The sequence below is a fragment of the Eubalaena glacialis genome, chromosome 4 (assembly GCF_028564815.1).
Source record: "Eubalaena glacialis isolate mEubGla1 chromosome 4, mEubGla1.1.hap2.+ XY, whole genome shotgun sequence".
Lineage (NCBI taxonomy): Eukaryota > Metazoa > Chordata > Mammalia > Artiodactyla > Balaenidae > Eubalaena > Eubalaena glacialis.
The window spans coordinates 26,822,279-26,838,883 of NC_083719.1; the positions used below are offsets into that span (position 1 = coordinate 26,822,279).

General features: G+C 35.0%; 1 protein-coding gene across 2 annotated transcripts in view; it reads right to left on the reverse strand.

Moving 5' to 3' along the window:
- The window catches only part of ZFR (zinc finger RNA binding protein), a 75,583-nt gene that overhangs the window by 11,990 nt on the left and 46,988 nt on the right, over window positions 1-16,605 (reverse strand). Inside the window, exons 15-17 of one of the 2 annotated variants that reach the window (XM_061189159.1) lie at window positions 16,412-16,553; window positions 11,671-11,768; window positions 10,709-10,804 (exon numbers count right to left, since the gene is read on the reverse strand). In XM_061189159.1, coding sequence (XP_061045142.1) covers window positions 10,709-10,804; window positions 11,671-11,768; window positions 16,412-16,553 — 336 coding nt within the window. Of the gene's footprint in view, window positions 1-10,708; window positions 10,805-11,670; window positions 11,769-16,411; window positions 16,554-16,605 lie in introns of those variants that run through there. The other variant, XM_061189160.1, reaches the window with a different exon arrangement.

The window sequence follows — 16,605 nt, forward strand, 5'->3', positions numbered from 1 at the left end:
TCAGAATGGGAGAAAATATTTGCAAACAAAGCAACTGACAAAGGATTAATCTCCAAAATATACAAGCAGCTCATGTAGCTCAATATCACAAAAACAAACAACCCAATCTAAAAATGGGCAGAAGACCTAAACAGACATTTCTACAAAGAAGACATACAGATGGTCAACAAATGCATGAAAAGATGTTCAACATCACTAATCATTAGAGAAATGCAAATCAAAAGTACAATGAGGTATCACCTAACACCAGTCAGAATGGCCATCAGCAAAAAATCTAGAAACAATAAATGCTGGAGAGGGTGTGGAGAAAAGGGAACCCTCTTGCACTGCTGGTGGGAATGTAAATTGATACAGCCACTATGGAGAACAGTATGGAGGTTCCTTAAAAAACTAAGAATAGAACTACCATACGACCCAGCAATCCCACTACTGGGCATATACCCTGAGACAACCATAATTCAAAAAGAGTCATGTAGGGCTTCCCTGGTTGCGCAGTGGTTGAGAATCTGCCTGCCAATGCAGGGGACACGGGTTCCAGCCCTGGTCTGGGAAGATCCCACATGCCACGGAGCAACTGGGCCCGTGAGCCACAACTACCAAGCCTGCGTGTCTGGAGCCTGTGCTCCGCAATAAGAGAGGCCACGACAGTGAGAGGCCTGCGCACCGCAATGAAGAGTGGCCCCCGCTTGCCGCAACTAGAGAAAGCCCTCGCACAGAAACGAAGACCTAACACAGCCAAAAAAAAAAAAAGAGTCATGTAGCACAATGTTCACTGCAGCTCTATTTACAATAGCCAGGACATGGAACCAACCTAAATGTCCATCAACAGATGACTGGATAAAGAATGTGGCACATATATACAGTGGAATATTACTCAGCCATAAAAAGAAATGAAACTGAGTTATTTGTAGTGAGGTGGATGGACCTAGAGTCTGTCATACAGAGTGAAGTAAGTCAGAAAGAGAAAAACAAATACCATATGCTAACACATATATATGGAATTTAAAAAAGCAGTACTGATGAACCTAGCGGCAGGGCAGGAATAAAGATGCAGACGTAGAGAACAGACTTGAGGGCACAGGGTGGGGAAGGGGAAGCTGGGATGAAGTGGGAGAGTAGCCCTGACATATACACACTACCAAATGTAAAATGGATGACTAGTGGGAAGCTGCTGCATAGAATAGGGAGATCAGCTTGGTGCTTTGTGATGACCTAGAGGGATGGGATAGGGAGGGTGGGAGGGAGGCTAAAGAGGGAGGGGATATGGGGATATATTTATACGTATAGCTGATTCACATTATTGTACAGCAGAAACTAACACAACATTGTAAAGCATTTATACTCCAAAAAAGATGTGGAAAAAAAGAAACAAGTAAAAAGACAACATCAAAGACGAACAGAATCAAATTAGGAAAATGATTATTTAGGTTGCAATGTGAAGCATCTTGGTGGCTGAAGTTATTTAAAGAAAAAAGCTCTCTTAAATATTACCTATTAGATGATGTGAAACCTAGGATTGTAATATTTGCTTTAAAAAACATTCATGTGGTATATATTTTTCTTTCCCATCTTTAATAGTAGTAAGAAGAACAATGCTTAGTAAGGGGCAGGCACCATGCTAAGCACTTTTAAATAAATGATTTCATTTAATTTCTCATAACTAGATGCCACTATACCACAATTTTAAAGATTAAAAATCAGAAAACCTTAAAGAGATTAAAAGGTCATACAACTAGAAGCTTAAGGGGCTAGGATTTAAACCCAGGTCTGACTGACTCAAACCTGTTTTTTTTTTTTTTTTTTTTAAAAGACAACTATATTTCAATAAATATCCTTTACAACTGATCCAGACAGATAACATTAACTAGTTTCCTTGGATAGTAGTTTCTAGTTCTGATAGAGGTAAAGGGCTATGGAAAAAAAATACTTTGGGAGATTATGGTAACACAGGTACTTTCATTTGGTGGTAGTGTATACCTGTAAAACCTTTAAAAAAAAAAATCACACAGTTGGCAAGTTCAAAGGCACATACTAATGAACCCAGTAATGTCAGTACTAAAGATTTACAATAGGGCTCTTACACTTAATGAAAACACAAAAAATATTCAGTGAAGCTGCTTATCTGCAATGCACTGGAAACAATCTAAACATCAAACCCTAGGAAGTTTGGTCAAGTAATGGTAATAGTAGTAAAGTTAGCCTCTTCATCATTATATAACTAACACTTACTGACTGAGTGCTAATTATATGCTAAGCACTGTTCTAAGCCTTTACATGCATTAACCAATTTTAATCATCATAATCACCTCTTGGTGGTAGATACAACTATTATTCCAATTTTACAGATAAAAATGTTTATGCTATTAAAATAGGATTTTATGAATACCATTACAAGCACCTGTCTGTATAAAAGCCATTTCTGTATTCCAGTGAACACAGGTGAAGATTGATACATGCATGACAAACTTCCCACTCCTAAGTCCATGTGTAGGATGTTATATTTTTGCACATGCACAGCACTTTATTTCATACTCATACACATGTTGTATGCACAGCACTTTATTTCATACTCAACAATTCTTAATAAAAACTGTCAAGCCTTCTTCTTTTTTTTAAATTTATTTATTTTTGGCCACATTGGGTGTTCGTTGCTGCACGTGGCCTTTCTCTAGTTGCGGCAAGCGGGGGCTACTCTTCATTGCGGTGCGCGGGCTTCTCACTGAGGTGGCTCCTCTTGTTGCTGAGCACAGGCTCTAGGCACGCGGGCTTCAGTAGTTGTGGCACAAGGGTTTAGTTGCTCCGCGGCATGTGGGATCTTCCCGGACCAGGGATCGAACCCATGTACCCTGCAATGGCAGGCGGATTCTTAACCAGTGAGCCACCAGGGAAGTCCTTTTTTTAAAAAAAATTTATTTATTTGGCTATGCTGGGTCTTAGTTGAGGCATGCGGGATCTTTTAAGTTGCAGCATGTGGGCTCCTAGTTGCAGCATGCGGGATCTAGTTCCCTGAGCAGGGATCAAACCCGGGCCCCCTGCATTGGGAGCACAGAGTCTTAGCCACTGGACCAGGGAAGTCCCAGAACTGTCAAGTCTTCTTAAAAAGAGTTTACTAACAGCTTTTGGTGATTTGGGGATGTGTATGTACTCAAGTAGATGGTTTCTGTTATGGGGTAGCTAAGTGCTGAGTTATTATTTTTAAGCTAAAGTGAGTGAGATGATACAGTCCAAGTACAACTTGCTGATTCTCCTGCAAGCTAAAAGAATGTTAGTTATTTGCCCTGTGATGTCAGTGTTCTATCACTTAAAACATCTTTTATACAGACAAGTGCTTGTAATGGTATTTACCAAGTTGAAGACTCTTTGTGGAAGACAGGGAAGGAAGAGTAGAAAAATTCCAATTATCCACATCTAATTATATCTAATAATAAATAGACATTTGACTAACATGTAGATAAAAGAAAAAAGAAATAATGTAAGATCTTCCAAAGGAGTAAGATGCAGGGGAAAATTAATATCAAAGTTGGCTGTGAATTCTCAACACAAGTGTCCCAAAGCGGCTTCACATACCCAAAACCCTCTGTTGGTTCAGGGAAATAGAAATTGTTCTTGAAAGGAGATGGTGAATAGGTTTCGGAAACAAACAGAGCAGATTCTGCATAGGCAAAGCCTCTAGGAGGCCATCCTGGGTTTGAAACCTGAAGTGTAAAGGTGTGCCAATGGAATCCACCTCACAGACTATCACAGCACATTCAATCAGGACACAGGAGAGACAAAGCCCATTTCTGGGAATTCCCTGGTGGTCCAGTGGTTAGGACTCAGTGCGTTCACTGCTGGGGCCTGGGTTCAATCCCTGGTCGGGGAACTAAGATCCCGCAAGCCACATAGCACAGCCAAAAAAAAGCCCAAGGTTTACATGCAGCCAAACCCTACTCCTTTCCATAAGCAATCCTCAAAGCAGAGCTCATGGGGGAAGAAAAAGGAGAAGTATTTTCAAAGGTGTGGATACATTCAAATACAGTTCGTTTGGTTGTCTCAGCATAAAAGGATGATTTTGTAATGGAACTGACAATGCTAAGCACTAACGAGATGAAAAAACTGAAACAAACCAGACACAACATCTGTGCATTTGGGAGGAACATAGCATGAAAAATAGAGATGAAAAATCTATTCTTGGGACTTCCCTGGTGGTGCGGTGGTTAAGAATCCGCCTGCCAATGCAGGGGACACGGGTGCGAGTCCTGGTCCAGAAAGATCCCACGTGCCGAGGAGCAACTAAGCCCGTGCGCCACAACTACTGAGCCTGCGCGTCTGAAGCCCGTAAGCCACTACTGAAGCCCTCACGCCTAGAGCCCATGCTCCGCAACAAGAGAAGCCCGTGCACCGTAACTAGAGAAAGAACATCCCCTGCTTGCCGCAACTAGAGAAAGCCTGCATGCAGCAACGAAGACCTAACCCAGCCAATAAAAAAAAAAAAAAAAAAAAAAAAAAAATCTACTCTCTACAGACTTTGAGCAATAATAGTATGTCACTGCTTGTAACAAGTAGTATCACTTGTTAACAACAAATGTATCACTCTGGTGCAAATACTGAGGGGGAGGCTATGTATGTGTAGTGGAGGAGGGTATGTGAGAACTCCGTACTTTCTGCTCAGTTTCGCTGTGAACCAAAAAGTGCTTTAAAAAATATCTATTAAAAAATAATCTATTCTGGAAGAATCTTAATTTAAGGAAATGAAGATATAACCTGCTAACATTCTGAGTAATAGAGAACTTGATAAATACAAAAAGCCAATAAAATTAAGAGCTCAAAGTTGAGATGAAAAGGAAGACTGCAGAGCTAAGGAAGCAAACTGAAATGCAAAATAACATTATTGTAGAACTAATAATGAATTATAAATAGCAAAGAAGATTAGGACATAGTTGGAAACTAAATTACTACCAAAGAGACAATAATAGGGGACAAAAGAGGAAAGAGAACAAAGATTAAAACAATCACAAAGATAATAGATATGTAGGACAAAGGCAATGAAATATAAGGATAATTGGTATCCCTGAAAATAGAGAATCATATTAATAATTTGTCAAATCTGCAGGGCAAAAAGGACAAAGTTTTCAATGAAATGCTGATACTGAACAACAGATTCCAAGACATAATTTGGTTAAGTTACTAAAATTCAAGGATAAAGAATTCTTTCAGCAGCCTGTAGAAAAAGTAAAGGCAAAAAAATTAGGCTGGACTTAGACGTAGTAATACTCAGTGCTGGAAGATAATGGAGCAACACCAATAAATGGAGGAGGAAAAATTGTGACCTAACAATATATTTCTCAATAAAGTAATGGTAACTGGCAAAGATTCTCAAACAAAGAAATTTTAAAAACTTAAAACACTTTTTGATAAGAACTATATGATGATAAAATGCAGTCAATCAAGAAATAAAAAGAGGAAGCCCCAGTAAAAGATCTAATGGTTGGCATCAAACCATTCAGATACAGAACATTAAACAAAGGGAATATGACTACAGAAGGTAAATGTAGTTATTTTTAAACCTTCAAGGTTTAAAAAAGCATTAAGTGTAAACTTTCCTTGTTCTAAGTGGAATCAGCATATATTAAGACATAAATCAAGAAACAGGTTTTAATACATTACTTAAAGGAATGAATGAAACAAACGAAAAAAAGAAAATATAACAAAAAACCCAAAAGAGGATGTGAGGAGTACAAAGAAGTGATCATTTTCTCAGCTTTTATAGATGAGAGGTTAACAAACATTGCTTAAAATTGTTAAACAAACAGATTAAAATACCACAAAAAACTATAAATAGGGCAACAACTAATTGTATAAATAATTAGAGGGAAACCCATTTACACATAAAAAAGAACAAGAAAAGGATAAGAATTATGGGAAAGGGCAGAAGAAAACAAAGGAAACAAACAGAATCATACCAGACAAATGCTAATATAAAAAGCTAGAGTTTAGGAGGCTGGGGGTACAGACAAAATAAGTGAAGGGGATTTAGAGGTACAAACTTCCAGCTTTAAGATAAGTAAGTAAGAGCGGTGTAAGTGCACATAGGGAATATGGTCAATAATATTGTAATAACTTTGGTAACAAATCATAACTGGTCATTATTTCAGTAATCATTTCATAATGTATAAAAATATCAAATCACTATGTTGTACACCTGAAACTAATATAATATTGTAAGTTAGTTATAATTCTTTTTTTTAAAGCTAGAGTTTTGATATTAATACATGGACAAGGCTTATTAACTAATAGCAGAAAGTGTTAATTAAATGCCCTTTATAATGGCAAAAGGTTCAAACTCACAATTAAGACATAGTTGTATTAAGTGTCTATGTCCAAAATATTACTGCAACAAAACAATAAAGAACAAACTGTAGAAAACACAACAAAATAGCAGATTTTAATTTATCTTTGTCAGTCCATGGACAGATAAAGTAGACAAAAAAGATGAAGGAAAGGAGATAGAAGATATGAACAGAATTGATGAAGTTGAACTAAGGGGTATATATTAAATGCTATACCTTGCTGAGAACACATTTTTTAAGTGCCCACACTTTACAAAAACTGTACATATGAGACCACAAAGAAAACTTGAAATTCCCAAAATTGCAAATAGTAGAATATATTTATTGCATTATTTTTATATGCTATAAAAACTAGAAGTTATTTACAAAAACAAAAGCAACTCTTCTTCAGTCATGTAGAATTAAAAAATTCCCTCAAAACTACTCTTGGCTTAAAGACAATATTAAAATGAATTTCGGACTGCATAGAAAAAAAGAAAAATTATATATATATACACACACACACACACGTGTATATATATATGTATATATGGCCAAAACCTACGTCCAGCCTTAAATTACAGCTTTAAAACCTCTATAATTAAAGAGTGAGTGAATGAAACAAGTATCCAACTCATGAAGTTTGTAAAAGAACAAAAATAAACCCAAGGAAAATAGAAAATTAGAGATGAAATAAGAAATTAATGAATTACTAACAAGGAAAATGGCAGATCTGGCAGCTAAGTCCAAGGAGCTGGCTCTTTGAGGGGAGGAAAAAAATAATAAATTGGATAAACTACTGCCTAAAGGATATAATACTAGGAGAGATTTTTAAATGTCAAAATACTGACATTTTGGTGTGCTTTAACCTACCAAAATACTTGCGTATTTTATGGTATATGTACATGATTTCAAAGATCGGCCAGCGGCTTTGTTTGCCCTCCCTGATTCTCCCATCATAACCCTGCCATGGCCTATCTTCCCCCAGTTCCTTTCACCTGTGCATCCTCTCTTCCACTCAGTTCTTAGATCTCTGCACCCTCAAAGGAGAGAGGGTCCCTTGAAGTTTACGGCTCTCTCTGATAAAGAGGAAAAGTAAGGTGTAGGCAAAGGGCCATCTGTAGTGTTGGACCTCCAAACTCCAAGAGTAGCCCAGGAGTGGCCTGAGAGTTCAGTCTCAAAAGTACTGAAGCTTAGACTTACTACAACAGAAATAGCCTCAAGGGCACCTGGGTTGAAGGGACTGACTATCCCTTAGACTATCAGCAAACAGAACTCAACAGTTCATTAAGATTATTCTCAAATATAAGAGAATCATCTCTGGAATGCAAAAGTAGCTCAATATCAGGAGATATATTTGTAAATATACAATATTAACAGGGTGAAGGAGAAAAACTATACATTCATGTCAAGAAACCTTGAAAAATTGTCTGATAAAGTTCAATTTACATTCCTCATTCAAAATTACTTAGTAAACTAAGAGAGGGTTGACATTTCTAACATTACAAAGAAATATCTCAAATAAAAGGCTATACCACCATGCTTAACAGACTTTACATACTAGAAACATTTTCAAAGCAATTAGAACATAACATGTATGTAAAGTATTATTTCTTTTATTCCATAATTATTCTAGGAGTATCAACCAACTAAATTAGAAAAGAGGTTGGTAGATATGATTCTAAGCCAAGAGAATCACATGAAAAAAATTACTACAAATAAAGGAATGCAGTCAGGTGGTGGGTTACAAAATTAATATATTTAACATATATAAACAATAACCAGAAAATGGTATTTTTAAAGACTCTAAAAGATAAATACCTAGGTACAAACAACTATGCTCAGAACCCATTCAAATCTAAATAAGTGTGTAACATTCATTCCAATAAGTAGGACATCCCATAAAGAAGAGTCAGTATTATAAAAGTGATGACATTCCACCAATTATCTACAGTGCTACTTAAAAATCATCAAGAGAACTTCGGAGAAACTGAACAAAATGGTAGTCAAGTTCTTTCAGAAAAAGAAGCATAGAAAAGCACCCCCCCCCCAAAAAAAATCTTCTGTGTAAGATGGTGTTTATAATGAATAGCAGAGAATGAAGAGGGAAGACTTCTGATGAAGAGGACAATCAGAATTTTAAAACACACTATGAAGCTTTAAAAATTAAAAGAGTTTGGTACTAGAAAAGACTGAGCAATGAAAGAGGGCTGCAGAAGTAGGCCTGCAAAAAAGGAACTTTGGTTTGTGACAGGGTTTCTCTTCCTCAGCGCTACCGATAACCAGTTTTGACAACCAAAGTTATCCCCAAACATTGCCAAATGTCCCCTAGAGGGCAAAACTGATGGTGGCTGAGAACCACTGGTTTATGATAATGGTGATATTTCAAAATGGGGGTTGGGAGAACAAACATCACTACTAAATAAAATGTTAAATGGTAGTGGAATAATTGGTAATTGGTCTGGAAAAACATATAGCTGGATCCACCTTTAATCCATGTATGATTTTTAAATTAATTTTTAATTATACAAGTAATAAAATATATATTTCATCCTAGTAAAATCCAAACATTACAGACCTCTACCTAATCCCACTACTCACTACTGAGAGACAACCACTGTTGTAATATGAAATACATCCTTCCAGGAGGTTTGCTATGCATTATGACTAAAGAACTAAATAAACAAGCAAGCAAGCAAGCATCTGTAGAAAATATAATTTGATGGGAGGGAAAAAAAAAGATCTAGAAGAAAGCATGTGTGAATAATTTATAACCTAAAATATGAAAGAATTTTGTAAGTAGAAATAAAACCATTAAGTCATAAAACATTAATGGATTAGAATTTGCAAAGATTTTAAAGCTTTTATAAAACAGCAAAAATTAAATTGAAAAGCAGATAAAAGCTGGAAAAAATTATTTTTTAATACAGATAAGAGTTAATTTCTTATAGAAAGAGTTATAAATTGAGAAAATGATGAATAATAAAGGAACTGGCAGTTAAGAGAAAAATAATTACAAATGCCAATAATCACGTAAAGAAATCTAAATAAAAAATGAGACACCATTTTTTTTACCTATCGTGTTAAAGGAGTGTGATGATATCCCAAAGTTAGCGAGGGTGTGAAGGAAATGATCAGTTCAACAATTTTTGGAAGTTTTAAATGATCCACCTTTCTGGTAACAATCAACACATGTCCTTTGACCTTGGAATTCTATAGCAATTGACCCTAGCCATTTATCACATGTATATAATACTCATAAAAGCCTGATAACAATACAATGAATATTTAATAGCAAAAGAATGCAAACAATGCAACTGTCCATCAAATGGATACCAGTTGAATAAAATACTGCATGTCCATACAAAGGCAACACCATGTAGTCAATACAGCTCTCAAAGAGCTGAAAGATGCAAACAATGTAAACAGTATGACCCACTCCTGTGTTAAAAAAAAGAATTAAAATAACCCTGGCTATTCAACTCTCCCTAACCCAACTCTGGAATCAGTAGTTTCAGTTATACTTCTGAATGAATCCCTCTCTATCTGAATTCTTGTAGGAACCCAAACAGTTCAATATCAAAGGGATATGTGTACATAAATAAAAATAGGAACATACATGGGACTTCCTTGTGGCGCAGTGTTTAAGACTCTGTGGTCCCAATGCAGGGGGCCTGGGTTCGATCCCTGGTCAGGGAACTAGATCCCACATGCATGCTGCAACTAAGAGTTCACATGCCACAACTAAGGAGTCCACGTGATGCAACTAAGGAGCTGGCGTGCTGCAACTAAGGAGCCGGCAAGCCCCAACTAAGACCCAGCACAACCAAATAAATAAATATTTTTTTTTAAAAAGGAACATACACGATATATATGCATGCATTTTTTTCCCCTAGGAAAGAAATCACAACAAGCTGTGTCAAGATAGCTTGCCTTTAAATGATGAGAAGGCTTTCATTTCTACTTCGTGCCTTTCTGCATTATTTGAATTTCCTAATTTTATGCATTTTTGAATAATGTATATTTCTAAATCTTAAAAATTCCTTATACATTATTTTGTTAAAATGTCAACAAAACCTTGCATAGGTAGATTAATAGCTCATTTTTAGTTTTCTTTGTACCTTTATGTAAGTACAACTAGTAATCGGTCCTATTTTAAAGAAAGTAATAAACACTGTGGGAAGACTTAAAAAAAAAAAAAAGGAGAGGAAAATACAGAAAGAAAATCAAGTGGAATTCTCAGAAAATTAAGACCCCAGGATTTCTCACTAGAAGAATAAAACTACATTTAGGAAATGAAAAGAAAGTTGATAATTAGACGTAAGATGAGTGTATTAAAAAACTGCAGAAATATTTCCTATATGTTTATTTTTCACACCATACAGTTACATATTACTCACCCAGCTTGGAAAATCGGACCAAGTTGGAACTCGCTGACAGAGGTCCCGGAGAATACGTATGATAATCACACAGGACTGCAGACCATTAGCTCTAGCCTTGAGAGCAACACAAAAACCAACTGAATTAATCTTAGAAATACTGAAAGTATCCCTTGACGAAAAAAAAGTTAAAATACCACTGTTCAATGGAAGCTCAGATAAAAATAAAACAAAAATAACCACGCTTAAAATTGGATTCAATGAGCTGCCATTTACAGCAATATTTTATGCCAGGGTTAGTATTTAAAAGCTGATATTTTAGGTCAAAGTAAACAGATTATACAAGAATAATTGTTCTTGATCCCCTGTGAACCTTGACCTGTGTTCATTTAAAACAGTAAACTTCAAAAAAAAGTCTGCCTACATTAGAAATAAAAGAAAAAGTAAAGAGCTAAAAAGTTTGTCTAGGGACTGAAAGATTAAGGAAATCTGTTTGGTTTCCTTTCTGTGCCTTTGCATAACTGCAAAGTCACTAAACCAAACAGCTGCTTCCTCACCTTTCATTCCCTACACTTATTAACTTAGAGAAAGGGGGGGGGGGGAAATCTTAAAACTATACACGAAGCTTTAAACACATATTCCATTATTTAAAGCAAAGTTAATCTGCAGCCTTATGGAATATAATATATGTACACAAACATGTGATGTCCCTAAACAAGTCAACTTTAAATATAGCCACTAAAAACAAAAATAAAAAAACCCAAACTACAAAACACCCCCAAAACCTGAGTTTATTGTCAAATTAATAGTAACTGCAATATGCAGATCTTCATACCCAGCTTTCTATGTTAACATTTTCTCATATTTAATTTAAAATAGTATTGCTTGGGCAATCTTTTGAAATGTTTAAACACAGTTAAACATGTTGTACTGAACTACTCTCTCATAAGGCTACAAGAAAAAAGTAAAATGATGTTCCGAACCTGGAACCACTTAGCGTGGCGTAGAGCAGCCAGAGCGTCAAGGCATTTTTGCCTGTCCAAGACGTCCGGTGGGTCTTTCACCATACCCGAGGTTACATCTAAAATGGATTGAATTGGCAAAATGCAGTGAGGAATGGGTGTTTGACCAGGTGAGCAAGACACTTCCTTAAAGTAGCATCAGTGTCACATGAGCCATTTGAGAGTTTGTCAACACTTTAAAGTACCCAGGGAGTTATTTTCAACAAATTCACATAATCTAATATGAAGATCAAGATGAGAATTAAAACTCTTTATTTTAGAAATATAATAAATAATTTCTGCAAATATAAACCCTACCCACCAAAATAAAATCACAAGGAAGGATTACTGGACACAGTGCACCAGCACAAAGATGACAAGACAAAAGGGAACACAAAAATCCACCTTAATAAATGAGAATGTACAATAAACTATTGAGTTTGTTCAGTATTTTAAATGGTCATAGGTTATTCTGGGGCTAATATGTCAAAGAACTAATGATAAATATGGGATGATCAATGCAGTAATAATCATAGAAAAAAATAAAGAGCCAAAAATAGGCATTTCTAAAGAGTTCAATGACTTCTCTTCCACAAGAGAATTTTAGCTTTAAGAATTAAGGGAATATGAAATGCCCTTTAAAATTCAAAGTTCCCATGAAGTATTTCAAAGAATAATTGGAGAGAAACAATGAGTAAAGTAGAAAAGGGCAATAGGAACTAGCATGGTTAAATTGAATAAGTATAGAAATAGAACAGATGCAGTAAGCAGAATGGTTTGATGATATATCTGTAGAATCTTTTAAGTTGCAAAGTCAGTTATAATAACTGATTTTAATCAGATTATTGTATTAAAACATAAATGAGCTATATAAAACTTGAGAAGAAAATCTGAACCTAAATCAGGACAAGAAGTTAACTTCTCATTCATAAAAGGCCAGCTTTACGTTCATCTAAACATATCTGTTAACTGTGTATAAAAGTTGCTAATCAAATTTGCTAATCAAACTATTCGTAAGTATAAGTCAATCTAATTCACAACTCTTGGTGATTTTAAAATATTTTCTAAATATAGGAAAATTACATACCAGGCAAGTAATCTATTGAAAACAGTCTTCTAGATAAAAAGCACCAAAATTATGGGACATTTAGGATATAATTTTATAAATCATTGAGGGCACCAAATGAATATGTGGGACAAAAGATGAAATATATGGTAAAAGAAAACATGAAGATGACTTTACTTTAAGAGTACTATTGCAACGTTGGGCAAATTATTTGATTGTCTATTTTTATATGAGCATTCAGAAATCTTAAAAGATATCTGTCCTTATTTTGAGTAATGACATATTAAAAAGCATATTTAAAAAGTAATAAAGAATTCCATCCCTCGTCTGGGCTTTTTATTCTTAGTTCCTACTCCTTACATAATCAGATGGCACAGATTTTCAGAATACATATTAGAAGGGAATTTTACAGATAATCAAAGAACACTGTGTGGCATTCTGAAAATGAACACTGAAAGAGGAATCTGGGTACTAAAAAGAAAAGTATCAAGTCAGAAATATTAGTAATTTTTAAAAACTAATAAACAATCTCAAAACCTGAAAAACCAACTACTGAATCCAGAAATATAATGAACATAAGAAATGGGCTATTCTGAGAGAAGGAAAAGGAACACAGGAAAGCACAGCTAATTAAAGAAGTAAAAAAAAAGCAAGAAACAACAACAACAAAAAACCACTCCCCAAAGCAAGGTTACAGAACATGCTGAAGAACCCTTTCCATGTCCCTTATTTATTTACATTATCTGCTAAAGCTAAAATGCAAATAGGTGATAATGTGCAATCTCTTTCTAAGTTTCTGAATTTTTAATGTTAATTCATGTTTTAATTTCCTCCAATACGGAAGAAAAGTTTTCCTTTTACACACAAGCATTCATAACTTTGGAAATTTAAATTAATATGATACAATTTCAAAGATGCCAAGACACCTATTGCAATTTAAAAACAACTTAAGATCTATAAGTAGGAAATTTCTGTCAAATTTAGAGTGTGGATTTTTGCACCCATTCTGTATTTCAAGTGGATTAACCCCTTAGATATACTGTACTAAAATCATACTTGCTTCCTAATACCCAGTTAACAAAACAAAACAAAAATCAGTTAATTTATTTAAAAGAAAGCAAATTCTTACCCTACAAAAATGTATTTCATAAATTTTAAGGGGTTAATCACCAGTTAGAAGACATGCTGTGTCCACACTATTTTGATTAAAAGTTAATGGGAATATATTAATTTAAATTAACATGGTTATGTAAAATATGTAATCCACCCAACAATTTAAAAACTAGTGTGAACACTGCTCAAATCTAGAAGAGACAAAGACAAAACAAACAAAACAGCCACACAAAGGACAATAAATGCCAGACTCTGCATCCAAAATCCCTCCTTAATCAAATGGCAGGTGTGACACTGAGCTTTTGAAAACCTTGGTCAAAAATCCTTCCGATGTCTTGGCAGCAACCCCTGACAGGAATCAATTCCCTCTGCTAGAAGGCTTTGGACCGGGCCTGATAAGCTAAAGGTGGGAAAAAAAACACACAATACTTGACTTGCTACAGAAGAGACGCTGTAGCAAGGGTTAGAGCATTTTGAACATTTCAAGCTTCAAGTCAATTAAACGTTTACTTAATGTTTAACTGTCAAACACAGTAACATAAAATAGATCTGTAATGTGTTTAACAGTTATTTGGGCAATTTAATCATCTCCTTTAGATAATTTTTGGTATCAAACAGGACCATTACGCATTAAGAGGCTACCACAACTATGCGCAAGTTGCCAGTCTCATGATTTACAAGTGCTCTTCCGGCAAAGCCTTCCTTACCCCTGTACTAACTCCCCAAAGCAAGCTATAGGCTTTAAATGATTTTAAGACACAGAGCATTCAGAGCTGCAGTGAGAGAGAATACATACCGTTATTCTGCAGCAATCTTCATAATGAAGCTAAAGACATGATTTACTGCAGTTATCTGCAGCAAAGAACACTATCAATGTTTCTACACTTTTTGCACATCCAACTTTTCAGCTCAGTGTCTTGAAGTAAAATCTTTCGATTTTGGACTGACCATTTCTCTCACCATAATATTTATGAAATTCAGAACAATAACTCAAGTCTGGGTCAGACAAAAATATAATTTTGTTTCCTTTAGAAGGGATAGCTTATTAAAGACTACTACAAATATGATACTATTAACTTTAGACTTTTGCAACAAAATAAAATTACTTGATACTGCACAAATTTAAGTAAGCCTAAATATAACTGGACAAGATGTGCTCTGAAATAAAGTTAAATGGTTATATGAGTATAATTTCATATGAAATACAGCAACTATTATTTATAACATAATCTCGAAAATTTCTTTTTCAAATCCTAAGAGTCATATGCTACATATGAATTGACCAGATTGACTCAGGAACTGTTTTTCCAGCAATATTCACGGCCAGACCTTTAGTGGGAACTCATGCTCATATAAAAGATCCTCTACACAAACCCCATTTATTTTTAAGATGCAAAGCTTACACAACATACAAGTCCTGATATATGGTGTATATATAATGTATGCAAAGTTAGACATGTCTCCCAATGATCCCATTTTTTAGTAAAAATGGTCTTTTCCTGGGTTGTGGAAAGCCCAGTGCCTTAAAAAAAATTGCTTTGCTGTAAGAAAACAAATTTAAAGGGACAGTAATTGAGAGCCTACTTATGCTATTAGACAAATTAATTTTAAGTATTCTTTTCTCCTCTATCTGTATCACAAAGAAATATTAGTGTAGACTATAACTCCATATCAACAAATTAAGATGTACAAAAACAACATGAAAGGAAACAAAGTAAATTTTATCTGACCCATAAAACAACAGAACCAACATACGGCAGACACTGACCATGCTTTTTGGCTTAAAAGCTTTTGAAGCTTTGAAAATGTTACAGAATAGTCCCTAAAGCAACATTGCTGGCACCAGCAGGATTTCATATTCTACAATTGTAAAGTAAGTTTAAAAACCCTGAATTGTGCTATAACTCACTAACTATGCCAACACCGTTTAGTTTTCAATATCTCTAGTATAATAGTGGGGTCAGATGCCCAAATCTACGTGCATTAGGATGCTCTGCATTTATGAAAACGCTTCAAACCAAAGAGCAACCTCAGAGAACCAGAAATATTTACCTCAGGACAAGCCAAATCCATGATTACATATATAACAATGCCTCTTAAACTGTGTTATGAATATTTAACCAATTTTATTTATGGAACTCTCTTGTCTTTTTTTAAGACAAGAACAAGAACTTAACAGAACTTAAATTTGTGGCCCCTCACTAGCAACATTTCTTTAATTTGTTCATGGGTCAACTATGCTGGTAAGAATAATTTTGAACTTTTTTTTTTTTTCCAGAAATCTGAGGTTAGCAAGAAAAGAAAAAAAAAATCAAGAAAATCAATAATACCATGAGTGTTTTATATAAAAGTACATTGCTAAAAAGACATTAATAAAAGATCTGGGAAATGATCTTAAGCAAAACTGGTTGCTATATAAGTCAAATCTATCAAATTCATATGTAATGCCAGCATGTTGCCTTCTAGGGCTTAATGCCATCTTAAAGAGTAGGTAAATGGGAAAAAAAAGTTAATAAAAAGTAGAATGTTTAATGGCTTTCCAACCTCCTTCCCTCATGTTCTCTTCTCGAATAATTGGAGACGTCAGGGTGATAGTGACTTGCATTTTGGGTTCCACACATGAGTTCAAAATTATTGCCGCTTCAGAAACTGCACATTTTATGTCATACTTCTCAGGACTTATAACCTATGTAATGAAGAGTACAGGAAATTAGATGGACCTTTTAACATTATCAAAC